Source organism: Saimiri boliviensis, chromosome 3 (assembly GCF_048565385.1).
Source record: "Saimiri boliviensis isolate mSaiBol1 chromosome 3, mSaiBol1.pri, whole genome shotgun sequence".
Lineage (NCBI taxonomy): Eukaryota > Metazoa > Chordata > Mammalia > Primates > Cebidae > Saimiri > Saimiri boliviensis.
In genome coordinates, this window is record NC_133451.1 from 102757328 (window position 1) to 102782292 (window position 24965).

Below are 24965 nucleotides of genomic sequence, written 5' to 3' on the forward strand. Positions count from 1 at the left end.
TCTTGGCAATTTTTCTTCCTGAACTTGTCATTCAGAAACAAAACGATAGATTTGCATGGATGATGGATTTCCCCACAGGTCAATTTTCACATCTGGAATCTACTTTAAATGTGCTCTACCACATCAAAGTCTAAGGAAGTCAATCTCACTTGGAGGCACACTGCAGAGGCAAGCAGGGCATCTTCCTTGTCCCTCTGTCCTTTCAGACTTTTCTCTCTCTCTCTCTCTCTCTCTCTCTCTCTCTCTCCCTCCTTAAGCTTTCCAGCTCCACTACTGCTTTGTCTAATTTCTTTCAGTTCCCCTTCTCTCATCCAGCACCAGCTGAACTGATTTAGGGGTTACCTGGCTATGCTTTCCCAATCGAATTCGACAAATATTTACTGAGTACCTAGGTGGTCCTTGAATCACCGAGTACCCAATTCCAGGACATGACTTCTCCAAAGGACAGAATTTGAATGTTTACATAATATGAGGGGCGGCAGGGGGAGGAATTAAAAGAAAACATTTAGCTTCTTTGGCAAGCTGTCTGATAAAATAGCTGAAATTCAAGAAGCCCTTTAGTTAGGAGGGAGAGATTGTGAACACAACAGGAAGAAGCCACAGACTGAGTGGCAAAGGTTGAGATTCTCTATCGTAAGCACACCTCACCCAAACGGTCCCTCCCTGAAAGCTGCTGACCGAGCTTTGGCAGGGGCTCATCTCCCGTTGGCTGATAAGCGAAGCCCTGTTTTATATTTAACCCGCTGCAGTGCAGGAGGGGTAGGGGTGGAGATGCGTCGTTTATAAGGGGAGCTGTGACAGTCTTCTCTGCAGTCCTCTTCCTCCCACTCGGCTCCTCTTACGGAGTCCTCGTTCCACCCCCCTTGTTTCCGCATTCATCCCGAGTGGCTGGTGGGAACGTGAAAAGGGAGAGCAAAGACGCAAGACGCCAGAGAGAGGTGTGGAGAAAGCGAAAACAGGCTGCCAAACCAGGGGATTCCTTCCAATTTAAAAAGGAAGTCTGCTGACGTTAGTTAGTTAAATTTAACATCTTTTTATGTGTAACACTTGACTTCGGAAGCAAAAATGAACTTTGCGGAGGGAGAGGGCTCTAAGAGATACTGCATTCGAACGAAACATGTGGCCATTCTCTGTGCGGTGGTGGTGGGTGTAGGATTAATAGTGGGACTTGCCGTGGGCTTGACCAGATCGTGTGGCTGCACCGGGGACGGCGGGGCGGGTACTGCGCCGGCTCCTTCCCAGCAGCCTTCTTCCACGGCCAGCCCCTCGGGGCCGCCTGCCCAGGACCAGGGCATCTGCCCTGCCAGTGAGGATGAGAGCGGACAGTGGAAAAACTTCCGGCTGCCAGACTTCATCAACCCTGTCCACTACGACTTGCACGTGAAACCCCTGCTGGAGCAGGACACCTACACCGGCACCGTGAGCATCTCCATCAACCTGAGCGCGCCCACCCGCCACCTGTGGCTGCACCTCCGGGAGACCAGGATCACCCAGCTCCCTGTGCTGAAGAGGCCATCGGGGGACCAGGTGCAAGTCCGGAGGTGTTTTGAGTACAAACCGCAGGAGTACGTGGTGCTCGAGGCAGAGGAAGAGCTTACCCCCAGCGGTGGAGATGGCCTCTATCTCCTGACCATGGAGTTCGCCGGCTGGCTGAACGGCTCCCTCGTGGGGTTTTACAGAACCACCTACACGGAGAACGGACAAATCAAGTAAATATTAATTTTTGCTTTACCTCCCTTATGCTCACATATCTGCATTCCGTTTCTTTTCCTTCCTTTTTCACTCTCCGCTTTTAATTATTTTGTTGGTCTGATCTTGACTGGTCCTTGGTTTCAATTCTGGTTGTCCATCTGGGAAGCCAAAATTGTTGCCCTGTTGTATCTCCAAACCCTGTCCTAGAACTTGAAAGTAGTGAACCAGCTTCGTGGAGTCAAAACTCACAGTAAGTCTTTTATTCCATCAGGAGAAATCATAATATACTGCACCCTATCTCGAAGATTTCCATGAATTATCTCAGGTTTTAAAACTGCCTTTGGTAAATTTCACTAGTGAGATTCCTAGGCTACATAGCAGTATTTTCAAGCTGAACTTTTAGAGTGATATTACACCAAATTTGAGTGAAAAATGATACATTTCAGTTATTATTTTGTCCAATTTTTTTTTTTTGGCTCAATGTCTCTTTTTTGGAAAAGAGAGACATCGAAACATTACATGTGATCCTCAGAATTGTCTTTGTGTCTTCATCTGGAAAGGAACGCAGGATGCTGTCTTTTTTGTCTCCTGTGGCTGGAACCATGTTTTACACACAGACTTTCAGGAAATACTCATTGAGTTCACACACCAGTGGCAGCACATACATACATTTTGGAGCTTGTTGCTCATCATGCAATATGCAATCATAATGCTAAGCCTTTTGCAACATAAATGATATATTGAGTAATTAAATACATATGAATGTTTGTTCTTCCCTTAGCCCTCCAAGCAGAGATGTTTACATGTTACCTATATCTATGTCTACCTATTTAGATCGATAGATACTAATTCTACTTATCCACCTATCTATCTAGCCTTTGTATTGATCACTGGCTGCTACCAGAGCTATGCTAAAGGCATAGCTCTCTCACTGAACTCCAAAAACCTTCCTTCACACTGTGAATGTAGCCCTTGCATCAGGGAGGAAGGCTACACTACACCTTGTGTTGTCTCTGGATTGCTTTCACGTTTGCTGACTTAGATTCTCTAGAGGTAAATGATTAAGAAAGCTTCGTCATACTTTAGAGATGTGAGTCTTGGGCCAGTCCACCCACAAATATCCCTTTTGTTTGTTGTTTTAAGCATCTTACAGAGCAAGCAAATTTTTTGGTCAAAATTCTTTCTGTTTGTCAGACCCATGGACTAAAACAAAATTCTTAAATATTGCTGTATTCCTGTGTGGTACACTGATAAATTGAGTAGGAGTGGTAGTTTAAAGAAAATATCTGGAGGGGTCATGCTTATATTAATCCTGTATCTTAATTTTGCTAGCAATAAAACACTCTTACCATTTACATATTTTTCTGTTCATAAAAATTAAATAATTAAAAACATAAAAATTAAAAGAATCTGTAAACAATTTCACTGCCGAGCGGTAATCCCTGCTAGCATATTAATGTATATTCTAATGTTTTTCTAGGCAATCAAACCTTTCATTGCTTTATGTCTGTCTATCTATCTACATACCTTTCTACTTAATATGTCTTGAGAAGTTCCCCTTATTCTTACATGTTTTCAAGAATCTGTTTTTTGTTTTTTTTATTGAGACAGGGTCTTGCTATGTTGCCCAGGCTGGTCTTGACCTCCTGGGCTCAAGCCGTCCTCCTGCCTCCACTTTCCAAAGTGCTGAGATTATAGGCATGAGGCACTGCGCACAACCAAGAATCTGACTTTAAAGATGTGAAATATTGCATCGTTTGAATACATTGCAATTTTTAAAAACAAATTCTATTGCTGAGCATTTGAGTCCTTCTAGTATTTTATCATTATAAACAAATCACCAAAGAACATAGTTAGAAATACCTCTTTGTGTGTACATCTCTTTATTTCCTTAGGTTAGGATATATTCCTAAAAACAGAACTGCTGGGTTAAAGTGTACAAATATACCAAGATACTGTAATAGTCATTTTGTTTATTGACTACATAAATAATATACATTTATTTTATTTTATTTTATTTTTGAATTTTTTCATGTTTTTTCTTTTTTTAAAGATACGGTATCACCATGATGGCCAGGCTGGTTTTGAACTCCTGACCTCAGGTGTTCCACCCACCTCAGCCTCCCAAAGTGCTAGGATTACAGGTGTGAGCCACCACGCCCGGCTAATAATATACATTTATTGAAGAAAACTCAGAAAAAGAGAGAAAAATCATAAGAAAAAGTAAAAATTTATTCACACATTCATTACCCAAGTATAGCTATTGTTAACATTTAGGCAGAAATTCTTCTAGTACTTTTTTGGATTGAAATAGCTGTGGCATAATTATACATAGAATTGTGTAACATGCTTTTTCAATGTAGCATCAATGCTTTAATATGTCATTTGGTGTTCTTCCATGAATGATTAGATAAATACTTTGTAGGCCATTGTATGACTATAATGTCATCAATTCACTTTTCCATTACATGTGGGAATTTAAGTTGCTCCTAGTTTTTCACCCATAAGGATCTAGAAGAAGACACATCTTTATGCTGACTATCCTTGTAGATAACTATGTGTGAACATTTTCTAATACTTCTTTAAGAAAATTCCTAGGATATGGACCAACTACCTATCTATAAATGCATGTATGTCTGTGTATGTGTACATGCATATACATATATAACATATATGCATGAACATGTATATGCGTGTGTGTCTCCAAAAAATATGTCCCAAACTCCATTTCCACCAACAATGTATGAAAATGCCTATTTCTTTGAGCCTTACTAAAAACACAATGATTTTTTAAAAGTGATTTTACCAACGATAGAGGGAAGGGCAATATTCTGAAGAATATCCACCTTAAAGAGATTCTAAAAATTGATTAAAGTGAAAGTGAGTCAAGCCTTTTAAAATATTATTGTTAAAACTTTAAAACTGCTTCTTAGGTTATAAAGGCAAGAGAATCTTTATCTGAGTACAACCATCAAAATATTTATAAAATAAGTGAAATAAAATTTCATACCTAATAGGAAGGCGAAAAATTTGGAACTATGTAGTTTCCATTAGCAAATTTCTATTACGTACTTTATAAGAGTCTAAAAAAGCATTATATACACAAATACTCACTCTCACTCTTTGAGTTATATTTTTAATGTACCAGTTAATTTTACCATAAAATATATACCAGAGAGGTGCCCTTCTGAAGCTTGGTTGACTTGAATTTTGATTGGAGAATATGAGATGGCAGCCAGATCAGTGGGGAAGGCTGATGCTCAGTTCGGTTCTCACTGAGGACTGGTGTTCCCAAGTTTGTGTGCTTGGTTGAGAGCAGTTGAAGCTCTCACATTACACAGGATGCTGCCAGTTCTGTACTGCACACACATGGTTTTGGAACAGATCTGGCGTCAGCTCAGTAACCTCATTTAGGCTAAATGGAATACTTTTTGTTTTCCTTGTCTGAAATATTGCATATGAGAAAAGTGCATCCTGCTTCCCCCCCCCCTCCCCCAAGCCTATGAGTAACATTTTGGCAATGCAGCCTCTAGGAGGCTCCATATAAGGGCTGCCAGGGGTTCACTGGGGGCAGCGCTGTTCTTTCATATTACAGAGAGAGCTTCGTCATATGTGAAGTCTGCCTCATTTTAAACGTCATCATAGTAATATATTTGAAGTACGGAGTCAAAATTACAGTTTCTGACCTTAACATAAAATGTAACTCCAAGATTGAGTGTTAGCAGTTAGGGATATTAATGTGACAGCCACGATGCAGACTAAACAGGAGTGCACTGAGTAGTCACCAAAGTTACTTAATGTCTGCAAATACTATCAGGACTTTGAGCTTCACAAACTTCACAGCTACCCAAGTTGCTTTCTGTCAAGATTGAGACATGAGAAAAGAGACAGGAACCAATCTGGAATCCAACACTGTCTTGCTGGGGACAGAGTTGTAGCGGGGCTTGAGGGAGAAAGTTTGAGAACTGCGGAGTCACTTTTCCTGTGTTGATCTACCTCTTCCTACTCTCTGGTCTATCCTTTAGAGTCTGAGGAAAATCACTTGGAAGGATTGGAACCTTTGGAATATTTCTCTGACCACACCCTCCTCCTTCCCATTTTCTCACCATGTTACCTAGGATTTCCAGTTGTTTCCTTCCCCAAAGACTTTTCCTTCTACTCAAAGTCCAAAGTATGTTTTCTTCTCTCCAAGATTTGGCTTTTCCTTGCCAGCGTTTGAATTCTGCTTACTTAGCATTTCCCAAAGTATGTGCTGAAGAATTCTAGTTGCATGGGGTCTTAGTTATGCAACTAGATTGCTTGAACCTTTGCCTCCCGGGTTCAAGAAATGCTCCTCAGAGGAATAGCAGGGGACAGATTCTGTGGTTAAATCAGTTTGTGCAATAATACTAAATGCAAAGTGATTTGTTTTTATAAATTACGGAACTTTTCGGAGACTTTTTTTTTTTTTTTTTTTTTTTAAAGAGATGGGGTCGCCAGGCGCAGTGGCGCGTGCCTGTAGTCCCAACTGCTCCGGAGGCTGAGGCTGCAGGATCGCTTGAGCCCAGGAATTCTGGGCTGTAGTGCGCTATGCCCATCTGGTGTCCGCACTAAGTTCTGCATCAATATGGTGACCTCCCGGGCGTGGGGGACCACCAGGTTGCCTAAGGAGGGGTGAACCGGCCCAGATCGGAAACGGAGAAGCTCAAAACTCCCGTGCTGATCAGCAGTGGGATCGTGCCTGTGAATAGCCACTGCACTCCAGCCTGGGCAACATAGCGAGAGCCTGTCTCTAAAAAAAAAAAAAAAAAAAAAAAAAAAGAGATGGGGTCCAGGTTGGGGTGTCCAGGTTGGGGTAGAACTCCCAGCTCGAACTCATGAGTTCATGAGTTCAAGTGATCCTCCCACCTCAGCTTTCTGAGTAGCTGGCATTTATAGGGTTTTCAGAGGTTTTTATATGATAATGTCCATTATGTAGTTTCCCAATTATCTGTGACTGTGGATTCTTCTGTGGAGTTCTTAGGAGTAGGGATATATGTCTCTTGTTTACTGTTTGGCACACAGTAAATGGAATATATGGAAATATTTTCACATAAATATGGAATATATGGAAATATTTTCACATAAGCTCTCACATGACTAGTATCTTCTGACAAATGCTGGGACACACTGCATTATCACAGCTCCTTTCCCATGAACGAGCCTAACTTCCACCAGTAACATCTCTACATTTCCACTTAGCGTGAAAACTTTCCCTTGGTTTCTTTTCTCCCCACCTGTGGAAGGGAAGAGTTTATATTATATATATTTGTACTTAGGAATGCAATCTTCATAGTTTCAAGGCAGAGAAACAGTGGAATTGACAGGAAGTACAACTGGAATTTTAAAGAGATCGTTTCTAATTTGAGCTTTCAAGGTGTTCTTCATAGCACTAGCAGGATTTAAGCTTAATTTTGATGTTATGGTGGGATTTCAGCAGCAGAGACAAGTGAGAAAGTAAATGCAGGCAAAAAGGAAAGGCGCTGACTCAGAAAAGCATAGTGGGGACAAGAAAATTAGTTTGTAGGGGAAGTTTATAGGAAGAGGCTAGCTAGATATCCTTGAGAAAAACCCATATGGAGGAGAAGGAAAAATAGCCATGATAGGCATTATGAAGGAGAAATTACCCGGTGACTTTTTGGATATGGATGGTGAAAGGAAGAGTTAACTCAACTATACCTTTGGGTATATGAAAGATATTGCAGCAATCCAGGAAAGTGAAGGTAAGGATCAGATAGGAAAAGTGATTTCAGGATAGAGAAGAGAGGGCACAATGGAGAAAATAGTTTGGAGGTAAAGCAGTCAAGATTTGCAGATGGATTGACTATGAGGAAGGGTGAGTTAAACTTATGAGTCTAGGAGGCCCCAGCTAGCCTTCACATCAATTGATACTGGAAATAGATGGGAAGTAGCCAGTTTAGAAGGGAAGGTCATAAGTTCAGTGTCAGATGTGTTGATGGCTTGTCAGATATCTAGAAGGAGGTGACTAGTAGATACTTGTGTAAGTAAGTCTGAAGCACAAGGTTAGAGCTTGTAATTAAAGATTTTAGAGTTGAGTGGAAATGTTGGTGAGATTATTGTCATTATATGTGTGTATGATCATCATTGTGTTTGTGCGTAATGTATTTTGTTTGTTTTTTGAGACGGAGTCTCCCTCTGTTACCCAGGCTGGAGTGCAGTGGTGTGATCTCAGCTGACTGCAACCTTTGCCTCCCAGGTTCAAGCAATTCTCCTGACTCAGCCTCCCGAATGGCTGGGATTACAGGTGCTCACCACCACACCCAGCTAATTTTTGTATTTTTAAGAGACAAATTTTCACCATGTTGGCCAGGCTGGTCTTTACCTTGTGATTCACCAACCTCAGACTCCCAAAGTGCTGAGATTACAGGCTTGAGCCACTGTGCCCAGCCTCATGTAATGTATTCTTATGTGCTTGGATGTGTATGTATGCTCAAGCACATGTAGTTTTGATCTTGAAATTGTTGTTGTATGTCAGCTTGTTCATTATATTCTTAGATTGGTATGCTGCGCTATTATCCCATTGTCAATAAAAATGTCAATAAAGAATAGATGTTTGGTCGGGCAAGGTGGCTCATGCCTGTAATCCCAGAATTTTGAGAGGTTGAGGCAGGTGAATCACCTGAGTTCTGGAGTTCAAGACCAGCCTCGCCAACATGGTGGAACACTGTCTCTACTGAAAATACAAAAATCAGCCAGGTGTGGTGCCAGGCAGCTGTAATCTTAGCTACTGGAGGGGCTGAGGCAGGAAAATCACTTAAGCCCGGGAGGCAGAAGTTGCAGTAAGTCGAGATCGTGCCACTGCACTCCAGCCTGGGTGACAGAGCAAGACTCCATCTCAATATATATATATATTTCTTTTTGGTCTTGTTTACTTGTTGCAGGAGGCTAAGTGTAAATTTCTGTAAATTTCTTTTATTTTGGGAGAAAAAAAAAAAAGGAAAAGAAATTTATTCAAACCACCATAAAAATACGTAGAGGTCTGCTGTGACTGACCTCAACTCTATTAGAAAAAAATACTTAGCGGTCTGAACAATCTAGAGGAGTTGTCTTGCACCACTCAGCTCCCCTGCATAGTTCTGGAACCCTTTAGTCTATATAGACCCCTAGCAATTGTGACTACCTCTCCTGAATCAGAAGTGTTCAATGATTTCATCCAAAACTTGCTGTTTGTTTTGCTGGTTCAGCTTATAAAATTGACCAACATAGCCTGCGAGTCTTCACTGAAAACAGCATACCAGATGATTTATGAGATAATTAGGTACATATTTTGGTTTTTGCTTTCAGAGTTGATTCAGAGTGATCCAAGCCATAAGTTGCGTCATCGCCCCTTCTCCCTCAGTTTTCTCTAAAGTCACCTTGATCTGATGCACTCAGAGACCCTCGAGAAACGCTCTTCCCTTTTGGAAATGACTAAATTGCATAAACTATCATTTTATTGTGCTAGGTCTAGTAAGTGACCTATTAATGTGACACAGGGAGGCCCTTGTGGGAAAGTGGTTTACTCCAACACATTTGCCTGGCGTCATAATTATTCAGGACATACCACAAGGCACTCCTGAACATATTGTGCTGTTAGTCAGCCTTTTTTCTTAATTTGCAACACAAGTCAGCTGATTTTAATCACTGAACAAAATCTTCCCAAAGAAGTTGTAATCTAGAATTGTTTTGTATTGTTAGCTAGCTCTTATTCCTTGTTTTCAACTTTGCAAATGCTTAGAAAAGTTTAGGGCTGACTGATGGAATTTAGCATTCTAGATTTATAAGCACAGTTAGCATTCTAGATTTATAAGATGTAGAATCAGGTATATCTTAACCCCATTATGTAAATTTTAAGGGAGTTTCAAATCGATTACCGCATGTAATCTACCCCTTCTCACTCTCCCATAAGGCTGTGAAGATACCATACATGCTCTGATAACCAGGTTTTACAGATGAGGACACTAAAAGTCTGAGGTTTTGTGACTTGGCCAAGAGCACACTTAAGTGACTGAAGTAGGATTAGAATGTAAGAAATTTTGCCCTTAGAAAAGAGTTTTCCCCATAAAATCATATTATCTTCACACTTAAAAAAAATTATATAGCTCTTCTGGTTGATGAATGTCACTGTATCTACATCTGGGTCACTGTGATTGAGTTAGACTTGCTGTGATTGACATTTGCTGAGAGGACCACCGAGCCGGACCAAACACACTGTGCAGAGAAATCTCCCACACCGTTCTGTTCCATGTCCATTGGCAAGCTCAGGAAGATGCTAATTTAGGAAGGAAGATTTTTTTCCTACAATCAAGCAGAATGTCTTTTAAAGAAGGAAGTTGAGAAACGGATTGAAAATTCTTTTCTATCCTAGGTTCTTAGGAATATATATATATATATATATATATATATATATATATATATATATATACTAGCATCCAGCCAAGAGTAAAATAGAGTATTTGAAAACATACCTCATGGCTGCAGCTTAGAAAAGCGTAATTCCACTCCCTCCTTCCTCTCATCTCCCACTCACGATGATGTGTGTGTGCGCGCACGCATGCACACACATTCACACACACTCATGTTCTCAAATTAGTTAGCTGGCCTATTTCTGAGGTGTGACTCAGCTGAGACATTCTTGCGGGGAGTGACTTTTCCTTTTCCTCTGCCTCTGGAAGAAATCAGAATCCAGAATAATTCAAAAGAAAAAGGCAGCTGATTAAACATGCGGTTAGAGCTTAGTGGATCTTATTATAAAACTTTCATACTCTGGGAAAGTGTACAGGCTTCTTTAGAGTCTGCTATATTTGCAATTAACTACAATCTGCAAGATGTTTAGAAACTTCAATTGACTAAACTGTTAATGTCACAAAACTAATTATTGATTGTTTTATTACAGAATGAATTCTTAATTAAGGGTTTTCGTGGGTAACTTTATTGTGACACAATTTCAAACTTACAGGAAAGTTACAAGAATCATACTAGGAATTCCTAGAAATACTTAACCTAGATTCACCGATTGTTTACATTTTAGCCTGTACCTCCTTTCTTTCCAGAACACATGGAAACATCCTCTCCCTTCACCCCTTAACATCAGAGCATATTTCTTAAGTACCGGGGCATTCTCTAAAATAACCATAGTACAGTTATCTAAATCAAGAAATTTAACATTGATACAATTATCTAATTCAAAGTCCATAATAGAATTTTATCAACTAACCTAATGATGCCTTTTTTTTTTTTTTGAGACGGAGTCTCACTCTGTCACCCAGGCTGGAATGCAGTGACCTGATCTTGGCTCACTGCAACCTCTGCCTCCCAGGTTCAAGCGATTCTCCTGCCTCAGCCAGTTCGAGTAGCTGGGACTACAGGCACGTGCCACCATGCCTAGCTAAATTTGTACTTTTAGTAGAGATGAGGTTTCACCATCTTGGCCAGACTTGTCTTGAACTCCTGACCTTGTGATCCGCCTGCCTCGGCCTCCCAAAGTGCTAGGATTACAAGCATGAGCCACTGCACCTGGCCTTAATGATGTCTTTTAAAGCAATTTTTTTTCCCAGTCCAGTACCCAGTCTGGAGTGGTGCATTGTATTTAGTATCATGCCCCTTCAAAGTCCTTTAAACCGACACCAGTCCCTTAGTCCTTCTTTGCCTTTCTAACATTAATATTTTTGAAGAATACAGGCCAGCTATTTTGAGAATGTCCCTCAGTTTTAGCTTGTCTGATTTTCCTCATGATTTAAAAATGCAAGTTAAGCATTTTTTCTTTTTTATTTTTGTGAGGACTATCACAGATGTGATGTGTCTCTCTCAGGAAATCACATTAGAGACACATTGTGCTGGTTTGAACTATGATTAGTGATGCTTCCTTTGATAGCTTGCTTAAGGTAGTGTCCAACAGGTGTCTCCATTATAAAGTTACAATGTTTCTCTTTAGGTAACTTTCAGGGAGATTTTTTTTGAAACCTTGCAAATATTCCTTCCTCACCAAACTTTAACCCCCTTGTTTTGGCACCCACTGATGATTTTTTATTTTTTTATTTTTTTAATTGCATTTTAGGTTTTGGGGTACATGTGATGAACATGCAAGATTGTTGCATAGGTACACACTTGGCAGTGTGGTTTGCTGCCTTCCGTCCCCTCACCTGTATCTGTCATTTCTCCCCATGCTATCTCTTCCCACCTCCCCACCCCCCCGCCCCGCCCCCATTTCCCCCCAACGGACCCCAGTGTGTAGTGCTCCCCTCCCTGTGTCCATGTGTTCTCATTGTTCAACACCGGCCTATGAGTGAGAATATACGGTGTTTGATTTTTGGCTCTTGTGTCAGTTTGCTGAGAATGATGGTTTCCAGGTTCATCCATGTCCCTACAAAGGACGTGAACTCATCGTTTTTGATGGCTGCATAATATTGCATGGTGTATATGTACCACATTTTCCCTATCCAGTCTATCATCGTTGGGCATTTGGGTTGGTTCCAGGTCTTTGCTATTGTAAACAGTGCTGCAATGAACATTCGTGTGCACGTGTCCTTATAGTAGAATGATTTATAATCCTTTGGATATATACCCAGTAATGGGATTGCTGGGTCAAATGGGATTTCTATTTTTAGGTCCCTGAGGAATCGCCACACTGTCTTCCACAATGGTTGAATTAATTTACATTCCCACCAACAGTGTAAAAGTGTTCCTATTTCTCCACATCCTCTCCAGCATCTGTTGTTTCCCGATTTTTTAATGATCGCCATTCTAACTGGTGTGAGATGGTATCTCAATGTGGTTTTGATTTGCATTTCTCTGATGACCAGTGATGATGAGCATTTTTTCATATGTTTGTTGGCCTCCTGTATGTCTTCTTTTTTAAAGTATCTGTTCATATCCTTCGCCCATTTTTGAATGGGCTTGTTTGTTTTTTTCTTGTAGATCTGCTTTAGTTCTTTGTAAATTCTGGATATCAGCCCCTTGTCAGATGGGTAGGCTGCAAAATTTTTTTCCCATTCTGTTGGTTGCCGATTCACTCTACTGACTGTTTCTTTTGCCGTGCAGAAGCTGTGGAGTTTGATTAGGTCTCATTTGTCTATTTTGGCTTTTGTTGCCATTGCTTTTGGCGTTTTGGTCATGAAGTCCTTGCCTACACCTATGTCCTGAATGGTTTTGCCTAGATTTTCTTCTAAGGTTTTTATGGTATTAGGTCTGATGTTTAAGTCTTTAATCCATCTGGAGTTAATTTTGGTGTAAGGTGTCAGGAAGGGGTCCTGTTTCTGCTTTCTGCACATGGCTAGCCAGTTTTCCCAACACCATTTATTAAACAGGGAGTCCTTTCCCCATTGCTTGTTTTTGTCAGGTTTGTCGAAGATCAGATGGTTGTGGGTATGTTGTATTTCCTGTGAGGCCCCCATTGTTTATTTTGATGTTTATTTGCCCAAAGGCAGTCAAATCTTTGACTGTAATAAATCCTTGAACCAAAATAAAATGCAGGCTCTTCTCATGGCCTCTGATATTTTCCTGCTTTGGCCTCTGCTGACCTCATGTCAAACTCATCTCTGGCTCCAGTCCCTCTGGTTCAGTGTTCTTTAGCCACACTGGTCACCTTTAAATTCTTCAACCACATCAGGTTCTTTTTCACCTTATAGACTTTGGGTTTACGGTTCCTTCTACTTGAACATAGTTTCCTGACTCTCCACTTGCCTGGCTTTTTCTCATTATTCCGATTGTGGCAAGCCACCACTTATTCCAAAAGACTGTGACTACTCTACCTAATGTTGCTTACTACTTTTCCTAGTCATCCTCTGTCACTTCCACTGTTTATTTTCTATTTAGCTCTCATCACTCTCCTAAATTATTTATTTATTTGTGTGTCTCTTGTCTAACACCCTGGCAGTCATCTGGAATCTTCTCTATTAAGTAACCCCCCAATGAGTTCACTTTGCCCGTTGCCTAGACAGAGCTGATTTATCAAGATAAGGGAATTGCAACAGAGAAAGAATAATTCACACAAAGCCGGCTGTGTAGGAGACCAGAGTTTTATTATTACTCAAATCTGTCTCTCTGAGCATTTGGGGATCAAAGTTTTTAAGACAATTTGGCAGGTAGGAGCTTGGGAAGTGGGGAGTGCTGATTGGTCAGGTTGGAAATGGAGTCCCAGAGGGTTGAAGTGAGTTGTTCTTTCTGTTTTCTGTTCCTGGGTGGGATGGCAGAACTGGTTGAGCCAGATTACTGGTCTGGGTGGTGTCCGCTAATCCATCAAGTGCAGAGTCTGCAAAGTATCTCCAGCACTGATCTTAGGTTTTACAGTAGTAATGTTACCTCCATGAGCAATTTGAGGAGGTTGAGACTCTTGCAGCCAGAGGCTGCATGACCCGTAAACTTAAAGTAATTTCTAATTTTTAACCCTTAAAGTAATTTCTAATCTTGTGGCTAATTTGTTAGCCCTGCAAAGGCAGACTGATCTCCAGGCAAGAGGGGGTCTTTTCAGGAAGGGTCTATTATCAATTTTGTTTCAGAGTCAAACCATGAACTGAATTCCTTCCCAAAATTAGTTCGGCTTACGCTCAGGAATGAACAAGTACAGCTTAAAGGTTAAACGCAAGATGGAGTCAGTTAGGTCTGACTTTTTTCACTGTCGTAATTTCCTGTTATAATTTTGCAAAGGCAGTTTCATACAGATTTGTTGTTTCCACAACAGCTAGAAAAGTGTCTGCAAATGTGTGCATGCATGTATAGGTGTTTGTGTGTGTGTGCGCGTGTGTGTGTGTGCACATGTGTGCGTGTCTGTGCGTGTGTGAAAGGGGTTCAATAAATATTTGTTGGATGAATGGATGATGTAATAATTTAGCCTGATATTCTTTATGATATCTCTAAGTTTTGAGACTCCTGAAGGACAAAATTTTTCCTTACACAAATTATTAATGAATATAAATTATCATTTCTTTTAAGTTTTTTTTTTTTTTTTTTTTTTTTTTTTTTGAGACGGACTTTTGCTCTTGTTACCTAGGCTGGAGTGCAATGGCGCGATCTCGGCCAGCCTCCTAAGTAGCTGGGATTACAGGCACGCGCCACCACGCCCAGCTAGTTTTCTGTATTTTTAGTAGAGACGGGGTTTCACCATGTTGACCAGGATGGTCTCGATCTCTCGACCTCGTGATCCACCCGCCTCGGCCTCCCAAAGTGCTGGGATTACAGGCTTGAGCCACCGCGCCCGGCTCATTTCTTACTTTAATACTTTTGACTTTGCTTCATTTTCTAATGAGCAAATATACAATACTCTCTTACTATGTTTACATGTAAAAAGTGTATGCTTATTGATTTTTTGAGAAATTGCTCAGAAAATACTGTTTTCACCTTGAAATTATGAAAATACTAAACATTAACATTTTAGTTTGCACAAGCATATGCCTAGTTAGAGCCATTAAAAACAAAAATGCTGCTGTCTTTTTTCAAGAGTGAGCTTTAAACTAGACCAAAGGTTACTTCACCTAGGAGATTAATCAGCACTGCCTTCACATGGAAATGAAACTGGGGCTTTTGTCCCTGGTGTAACATAAATAAGAAAGAATGTGCCATTAGGGACAGGGACTGGGGACTCTGGAAGAAACTCCACTCTGTGACAGAAGACAGCTGCTCACTTCCCGTAAGGCCAGTTAGAAACAAGCCTTTAAGTTTGGCTTTGTGTTTATCTACTTGTTGCTCAATGGGTTTCTGGTGGAGAGAGTACTAACTCATAACTGGATTTGTTGTTAGTCATGGCACCAAAATAGCTGTCAGTTTGGTGCAAAAGTAATTGCGGTTTTTGACAACTACATATTCGCATGAAATATCTGAAGTAATCTGTCTCAGGATTTTTAAACAATGCGTTAACCTTAAAAATTCCAGGAAAGCCTTTGACAAATATTTGATAGTTTTCTAGATGGAACCTCAATTTTAGAAATGTGATAGTTATAATTGCATAGTTGATTTTTTTTTTTTTTTTCCTGAGGAATAACATAGGGGTTGTCAGAAGTGGTAGCATGCATTTTGTTTTTGCTTTTGTGTTTGTTTCTAAGGAGCATAGCAGCCACCGATCATGAACCAACAGATGCCAGAAAATCCTTCCCTTGTTTTGATGAGCCCAACAAAAAGGCAACTTATACAATATCTATCACCCATCTCAAAGAATATGGAGCACTTTCAAATATGCCAGTGGCGGTAAGTATCTTTTAAATGTTTTGTTTATGCAGAGAGTCTGTCGACAATATTAGTTCAATTACCTGATTTTCTGTGAAAGGGAACCCATTGAATTCTAAAACTAAATGTGCAGTAATAGTTTATTTAGTCAACTGAAATACATGTTGGCAATCTTTTTCTTTGAGGCCCAGAAGTCTTTCAGGTATCACAGTTCAGTAGGAAAGACACGTTGGTGTTTCTACCCAAGAGACAGTGCAATAAACACATACACCAGCTTGGACTCTGCTTAGCTGACAGAATCCCTGAGTCGTGAAAAATTATAGTAATAGCAAACTAATGGAATTACAGACTTGAAAATATTTGACGGCTACTCACTATTTAGTTTTCAAGACTATAAACCCAGTTTTTCTTTCTTTATTTTTAAAGATAGATCTACTATATAAAACAATCATCACTTAAATACTGGGTTGTGGAAGCAAACTCCAGGGAACACTTTGCCTATAGATTCTTTTGGTGAATGGGAAGTGCTTGTTATATGTCTGGCTAAAACAATTACAGGTTATGATAATTTCTGCCTGTATGAATTATTCATTAACATAAAACACTTTTCTCTGTTATTGCGCCTTATCTCCATAATGGATAATGTTGTTACCAAGTGTCATTATCTCAAAGTTGAGGTTTATATACTTTCTACATGACGTGTAAAAGGGTCAGGCTCATCTTTAGGTATAATAGAAGGACAGCAGCCCCAAATTATGTGTCTCATCTTTTTGATCCAGTGTGTGAAATATTATCATTAAAATTCATCTTTTTAAATGATAAAATATTCCTTGCAAAAGCAACAACAAAATAAAGCAAAATGCTTAAGAGGATCAAAATGTAATCTTAGCGGCCATCCATGCCTCAGTGAGAATTAATTATCAACTTGTTTTCTTCTAAGGTTTGATCAGAGAAGAAAGAGGAAAGGATAAACTTAAAGTGTGACGCACCAATCTAGATGAAGGTGGGGCGGTGGGAAAAGGCAAATTCACCAATTTCTGCTCAAGATCTTTCCTTATGGCCTTTCATTTTGCAGAGTTCCACGTCAACCTTCTACTAGATCCATAGAGTGGTCTTGGAAGAAGGAGAATATTCTGAGTTCTTAGGAGATCCAAACTAACACTATTAGGTTTTTATGGTCGAGTAATGTAGCCTGGAGCCCCATCATGATTACATGTGCATGCACACACATGCCTGAACTGTCGGCAGCACCCATTCTAGTCCAGCCTCCCTCACTTAATCTCTTTTTAAACCTTCCCAAAGAGAGTGGCTGCGGGAGATGTGGAAATGTTTAAATAATGGAAGCAGGAGTTGGGCAGGTATTCATGGTTGAAGTCTTAGGATTGGTGATCCACAGTGAGGACAGCAGAGCTGGCATGGACCAAAGATGCCAGAAAGGTCAGTAGTTGTGTCAAACAATGCTAATCCTTCTCTCTGTCCACGGAGACCAAGGTACTGACTTTGGTGACCATACCTTTGGTCTTTGTCGTAGACAACCAAAGATAGAAAAGAGAAGCCAACGTTCTGCTGCATGAGATACTGCAATTGCCCTGAATCAGCGAATACCTGAGCACAAGCTTGCTTTTCATTAGGAGATCACAGCACTCTCAAATATTATGGTCAGCATGATGTCTTTAGTGTAGACAGATAAACTATTCAACTGGTAGTCCAGTCAAAATTGTATTTCTCCCTGGAAAACCTACTACAGTATATAGTTCAGTCTTTTGCAGTTCTAAAAACAAAGTAAATTTTCCTGTAGTCTTTTCAACATCACCACAAACAATTTTACCTTGAAGCTTTGACAAAGGACTTCTGACTAGGCAGCAATCTTTGGGGCAACCATTTATTTGTTTGTCTTGTATATATATATATGTACATATATATGTACATATATATGTATATATATATATGTACATATATATGTACATATATATATATATGATTGATCTTTCGATAGATAAAAGTTTATCTTTTCTTTCCAATAGAAAGAAGAGTCAGTGGATGATAAATGGAATCGAACAACTTTTGAGAAGTCTGTCCCCATGAGCACGTACCTGGTGTGCTTTGCCGTACATCAGTTTCACCCTGTAAAGAGAATATCGAATAGTGGAAAGCCTGTGAGTCTCATATTTTAAAAATTTCCACCTATGCATTTGTAATTAATTTTATCCTTTTGTTGAGTAGTGTTTTTTTTGCCAACAACATTAGTCACCAGGGTCTGTGAGCTTGATAATACAATAGAACAATATAGAAAAATATTAGGTTTTTATCAACTTGTTTTCTTGTAGGCTGAAAGGGCACAGGTGAAAAATAAACCAACACGACAGACATAGATATTTATGGCCTTCAATTATTTCAAGACGCAAATTTGCTATAAGTCAAAAGCTACCTCCTAAGTATGCCGGCACCAATATATTAAAATGTTTGGGAATGCTCAATGTAATCAAATTGTTGAGTATGTGTGTACCTCTCCCAGATACAGACTAGAGAAGAAAGAGGAAACCTGAGGTAAAAGAACATCCTTCGAGTGAGTAGGCACTGAGAAGTTTATGGCCCCTTTCCTATATGTAACCATATATACAGGAATGGGGCCATATATAGTTTTTTTTCCAACATTAGTCACCAGGGTCTGTGAACTTGATAATACAGTAGAATGATAGAGAAAAATGGCGTAAGGGAAAATGGCACAAAGTATCCAAAAGTATTTTTTAAAAGTATAATAAAATATAGTTACACTTTTTAAACTATCAAGACTACTAGTTTAATCACGTTCTTCCTTCTGTCCTTCCTTTCTTTCTTCCTTTCTTCTTTCCTTTCTTTTTCGGACATGGAGTCTCGCTCTGTTGCTCAGGCTGGAGTGCAGTGGTGCGATCTCAGCTCACTGCAACCTCCACCTCCCGGGTTCAAGTGATTCTCTTGCCTCAGCCTCCTGAGTAGCTGGGAGTATGGGTGCCTGCCACCATGCCCGGCTAACTTTTAGTAGAGATGGGGTTTCACCATATTGGTCAACCTGGTTTCGAACTCCTGACCTCAGGTAATCCACCGGCCTTGACCTCCCAAAGTGCTGGGATTACAGGTGTGAACCACTGCACCTGGTCCAATCATTTTCTTTAGAAGAATCACATACTTTTACCTAATTATTATTATTATTTTTTTTAAGGCCTCTATTTCGCTCATGTTCTGAACATTTGTTTAGACTGTCTATTAAGCAAGTTAATACACTTCTGAGCCACATATTTTATATATAAAAAGCCTCATCATCTTTACAATATAATTTTATAGGGAGGAAATCATCCCCATCATTTTAGAGATGAGAAAACTTGAAGTTTAATTGAACTTAATTGAATTGAGGTTATTTCTTCAAGATCACTCAGGGGCAAGTAGTAGAGACTTAAATTCCAAACTCCTTCCAAATACTGTATCTTGCTTAGCCTTCTGAAATGTGATATTCTGAAAATACCTTTATCTCTTCATCAGTCATTGGAGGAGAGGGGATGAGTTCCTCTATTTCCATGTGAAATGAACTCCCAGGAAAATCCGCCTTTGCTTTGGTGTAGGAGGAATTGATATTTAGTTGTTTTCAACCTGGGTTGCCAGCATGCTGCCTATACTGTATCCAATTTATAGCAAGTAGGGGATGTCCACAGACCTTTACAAAGGGCTGCATATCATGATGGCTCATCCACAGTGTAACTTTCCCTGGCCACATATGTTGTTGTGATGCAAACTTCAGTCATGGTAAAGGGAACTACCAGTGGCTGATCGATAATATTAGGTATGAAAAGGAAATGGCATCGGAAAGAGGAAGTTGTTTTTTCTGGATTGCTCTGAGTTCAGTTGATGGCATTCCTCTTGCTTAATATGGAGGTGAGAACATTAGTCCAGCTTGTTTTTTTTTAAGTTCAGTCTCGTAGCAAACATGCAATTTTTGTCTGAAGGTGCTTTCTTCATCGTTGACAATTCAATTGCATGGCTGTCTTTCATCATGTGCACATGATTTCCACACCAATTTTTAAAAATTATTATTACATTCTGGGAAAGTTTTTCTATTTGAGGTAGAAATACCAAGAGAAAACAGAAAGGCTAAGCAATACTACTAAAGGTGACAGAGTCTCATAGGTGAGAACAACGCACTGAAACAATCAGCAGAGGACATAGTACTTGGAGTTATTTTCTAATAGTGACAGTGAGCTTGAATTCCCCATATGACTCTAACACCTGGTCCTCTGACCAAAGACTCTTACTTGTCATGTTATATTTTACTAGCAAGGTGAATCATTAGAGCCTGTGCCAGTTAGTTAGCTGGGTTCTTAGGATGGATTTTATATAAAGGATTTGAAGTGACATAATGAAAAAATACAGTTTTACAGAAGATCCCAAAATGTCCTGTAGGTGGTAATTATTTCTTAAGTGGTTCTTCTATGAAGACTGAGAGCATAACACTCTGTCTTAAATAAGTGAGGTGTTCCATCATTTGGGAAGGAAACAAATATAATGTTGTTTTAATAGATTACTTTTCAATCATCTGTTTGATGAGATCAACAGAAGCCCAACTACCTTTTGAAACTTCTCAGAGGCTCTGAGCCAGAAAAATTCCGAGAAAGTGACATGTGCCATTTTCCCCTGACTCCAACCCTTCCGTAGAAGCTAGGCAGCCAGAGTTTCCCCTCCTGAAAAAACTGTGGGGCCATTTCCTTTAAAAGTTGAACAGAACCTTATGGGAGAAATTTAAGGCATCTAGTGTGAACGCTAATGCTCCACGGTGAGCTCCTCCTCTGGTATTTGGGAGGTTTCCCTGCTGGCTCCCTACCCACTCACTGTAAGTTGAAATCAAATTGTTGACACCCACCCAAGTATAAACTGCTCCTGCTATGATTTCCCACTCCAGAGAGTTACAGAAAAATCAACCTACTTAAATCTATCGAAACGTAACATCAGAAGAAACTCACACCCGCCTCAGAGTCCTACATTCTTAGACCTGAACAGATAAGCTAAAACAACCAGGTATATGAGGAAAATCAGTAACATAAAAGAAAAAATACAAGACAAATAGAAACACAGTGGGAGTAAATAGTGATAAGTGGAGAAACAAAAGAGAATTCCACAAAAGTCATAACAGAATTAAACATTCACACACACAGCCTTTAATTAATATATTCAAAGATTCAAGCACATGATCATCATAAAAGAAAAACCAAAAAGTGATGAGAAAACAATCAGAAATAGCAGTCAGTTTTACAACATGATTTTCAAAGCATGGCTTGGGTCTCATCCCCGGGAACCTGTTTCTGATTCCTTCTAAAACTGGAGCTTAATATATTAATAGCTTCCTATCCTTATGTCTTGTTCCCATTTTTATATTTTAGCAATAATTTCTGTGTATTAGAAGGATTAGTGGGAGTACATCAAAGTATCCCTTTACTGTACCACCTGGGCCCAAAGTCCTTTTATTACTTTTTAATTAAAAAAACAAAAATAAAAAATGAAGTCATGTAGTTGTTATGTACATCATTATTAGGTGACTATTCTTATCCACTCTGCTTTTGACAGTATTATTCTGGTACATTAACCACCTGCTATTCATAATCAGATTACACTATGCAATCTAAGCCCTGCTTAAATTTGGTTGGGTATATTCACCTCTCTGACAGTAGGTCTTTTATATAAATAAACACAGAATCAATGCTTACTTGCTTAATTGTTTAGTTGGAGAGAGTATAGCAGACTTTAGTAGTTGAATCATTCATTATGTTTAAAATATCCTTGTTGCTCATGAGAAGAATTAAATTGGTTTTGAAGGTAGCTCAGAAGACTTTTCACTCTTCGTGTCTTCTTTTTTAATTAATTGCATTGCATTTTGAACCAATCCTAAACAGAGTAACATGAAGAATTACTTAGAATTGTTTAGCAATAATTAAGGCCAGCCACTGATAGAAGGATTTTTTCACAACTCTGCAAGAAATCTACTTCTGAGGCCTTCTTCAGGTTTAAGTTGATTGATTAGGGTTTTTTTCTTTTTTCATTATTTTTATTTTTAAAGATGGGGTTTCATCATGTTGGCCAGGTTGGTCTTGAACTTTTGAACTCAAGTGATCGGCCCACCTCAGCCTCCCATAGTGCTGGAATTACAGGCGTGAGCCGCTGTGCCTGGCCAGGGTTTTAAAGTAAATGAAATCACTGAATTTCACCACCGAAAAACAAACAAGTGAACACACCCTGAACTGTGCCTAGTATAGAGAGATTATATGACTTTTTGGTTATGTGAATAAATGGTTATTGTTTTTAAAAAAATGTAATCCTGTTGTTCCTGCAGGAGTCATCAGACAGTAAACAATATCCCCAATAAGCATGTCATGAAATTCCCCGTTAGAATATATTGCAATTCATTTTCAAATCAAGAGCAATGTATTATAAATATATTTTTTAGTTTTAAAAATTATAAGTTTAATTCATGTACATTATTGACAATCTGTAAGGAAAACACAAGGTAAGGAAAAGGAAAATCACCCACAGTAGTATATATAAAATTATTTGAAGTTATTAGATTTGTGATGCCTTCTGTGGTGCATTTGACCTACAGCAACTTTGCCAGAATGCTTTAGCTTTTCGTGAGTCTTTAAGGAATCAAATTCAGGACAAGTTAAATAGTAATGGTGGCCGGGCACAGTGGCTTACTCCTGTAATCCCAGCACTTTGGGAGGCTGAGGCACGCGGATCACTCGAGGTCAGGAATTTGAGATCAGCCTGGCCAAAATGCCGAAACCCTGTCTCTTCAAAAAATACAAAAGTCATCTGGGTGTGACGGCACACGCCTGTTATACCAGCTACTCGGAAGGCTGAGGCAGGAGAATCGCTTGAATCCAGGAGCCGGAAGTCGCAGTGAGCAGAGTTGGCACCACTGCACTCCAGGCTGGGTAATAGAGCAAGACTCAGTTTCAAAAATAAAATAAAATAAAATAAAATAAAATAAAATAAAATAAAATAAAATAAAATATGTTATCCTGATTCTCTTCCTGAGAAACAAAATCTTAGGAGGCCTTGAATTTCTTTGGGGGCATTTGGCCTCTGTATTTTATAAAGAAGTATGTGCAAAAAGAAGAAATTACTTTGTTGGAGATTATTTCAACTCTAGTCAAATTTTCCTTGGCTTTCCTGAACAGAAGAGGAAGTTGGGAAGAATTATTCACTAACAGAATGCTGGTGTAAGATCTTATCTATTTAATTAGGTTTATACTATGACCGTATTAATTCTAATAACTCAGTAGAAGGAATTATGTTGTAATTTCTTCTAAAAAGTCTTACGGGATGATTGCTAAATAATTGCATCTAGGATCATATCTGTGAATGGGCTCTTCCTACTGTCTGTGTCTTCTTACTTGCTTCTGTCTTAGTCCATTGTTTGCCTGGATTAGAAAGATTGGCTGAGGGCAGAGAGTATGTATGTATATGTGCCGTGGATTTTTAAACACAGACATTCTCTCTCTCTCTCTCTCTTTTTTTTTTTTTTTTTTTTAACACAGACTATCTTTATAACAGTTTTAGGTTTTGTGCTATAGACTTTGATTTATGTATTTCTCTTCACAGAAATAGTCTTATTAAGTTTCATTGCTTTAATGCTCATGTACAAATATATGTACAAATATACGTACAAATATACATACAAATATACGTACAAATATACGTACAAATATACGTACAAATCTGAGCGTCCGGCCGCTCAGATATATTTTTAAACTTCTTATTTTGAAATAACTTTAGATTTACGGAGAGTTGCAAAGACACAACAGAGTCTCCATTTAACCTTCCCTTAATGTTAATATCAAACATTTATTAAACATTCGTCAAATCTAAGAAATCAATATAACCGGGCACGGTGGCTCAAGCCTGTAATCCCAGCACTTTGGGAGGCCGAGGCGGGTGGATCACGAGGTCGAGAGATCGAGACCATCCTGGTCAACATGGTGAAACCCCGTCTCTACTAAAAATACAAAAAATTAGCTGGGCATGGTGGCTCGTGCCTGTAATCCCAGCTACTCAGGAGGCTGAGGCAGGAGAATTGCCTGAACCCAGGAGGCAGAGGTTGCGGTAAGCTGAGATCGTGCCATTGAACTCCAACCTGGGTAATAAGAGCAAAAAAACTCTGTCTCAAAAAAAAAAAAAAAAATTAATTTCTTTACTGGAAAGTTTACTTTAAATTGAAGATTAGTAATCATCCTTGAAGGAATTTGATTAATTTAGTAAGCCATGGAGGATTGCTAATGATTCTTATTTTTTATTTAAATTGACAAAAATAGAAACAAAAATAATGTAAAATTTTATGAGGTAAGTTAGATTTTTTTAATGTTCATTTTTTTATTTCTTAAAAATTATACTACAGTAATCATGAACAAGCCTCAGACAACTTAAATTTTAATTTAAATGGAAAGTAAGCTGCCAATGAATGCTTTGTATTACCTAATGGCCATGCTGGGCTTCTTCTCAAACAGAACTTCATAGCAGCTGGGTTCTGAACTCAGAGTTCCGAACATGTTTTGAACCAGCATAGCCGCAGCAGATAAAAAGTGTTTTGTCACCTAAACTTCAAGCCAAGGTTTTGCATGTTCATACTAATTTATCTACAAGGAAGGAGCAAACTAAAATTTAGAAAGAATATATCACATTGATAAGGCAAAACTTAAAAAGTAAAAAAAACTGATGTATCACTATTCCTTTCTACTAACTACCCTCCTCTGCTAACTTTCTACCTACTGCTGGAAGGATATTTAGAAGAACATAAACTTTATAAAGTTTAACACATTTATGGCATGTTCAGTAATACCAGCTATGTACCTTAAATACACATTTATAGATTTAAAAACTATATAGATTTATTTTCTCTGTCTCATCCTGGCTACCTCAGTACTGATAATGAAAAAGTTCCTTCAAACTGATTATTTTATGTCTTTTTTTTTTTGAGACCGAGTTTCGCTCTTGTTCCCCAGGCTGGAGTGCAATGGCGCCATCTCGGCTCACCGCAACCTCCGCCTCCTGGGTTCAGGCAATTCTCCTGCCTCAGCCTC

The 24965-nt window shown here is 39.2% G+C and overlaps 1 protein-coding gene across 1 annotated transcript in view; it reads left to right on the plus strand.

The window, feature by feature from the left end:
• Positions 1–767: 767 nt before the first annotated feature.
• ENPEP (glutamyl aminopeptidase) overlaps positions 768–24965 on the plus strand; it is a 91307-nt gene continuing 67109 nt past the window's right edge. Inside the window, exons 1-3 of the mRNA XM_003929456.4 lie at positions 768–1709; positions 15747–15888; positions 17892–18023. Of these exons, the coding sequence (XP_003929505.1) occupies positions 1066–1709; positions 15747–15888; positions 17892–18023 (918 nt within the window). The 5' untranslated portion in view covers positions 768–1065. The remainder of the gene's footprint in view (positions 1710–15746; positions 15889–17891; positions 18024–24965) is intronic.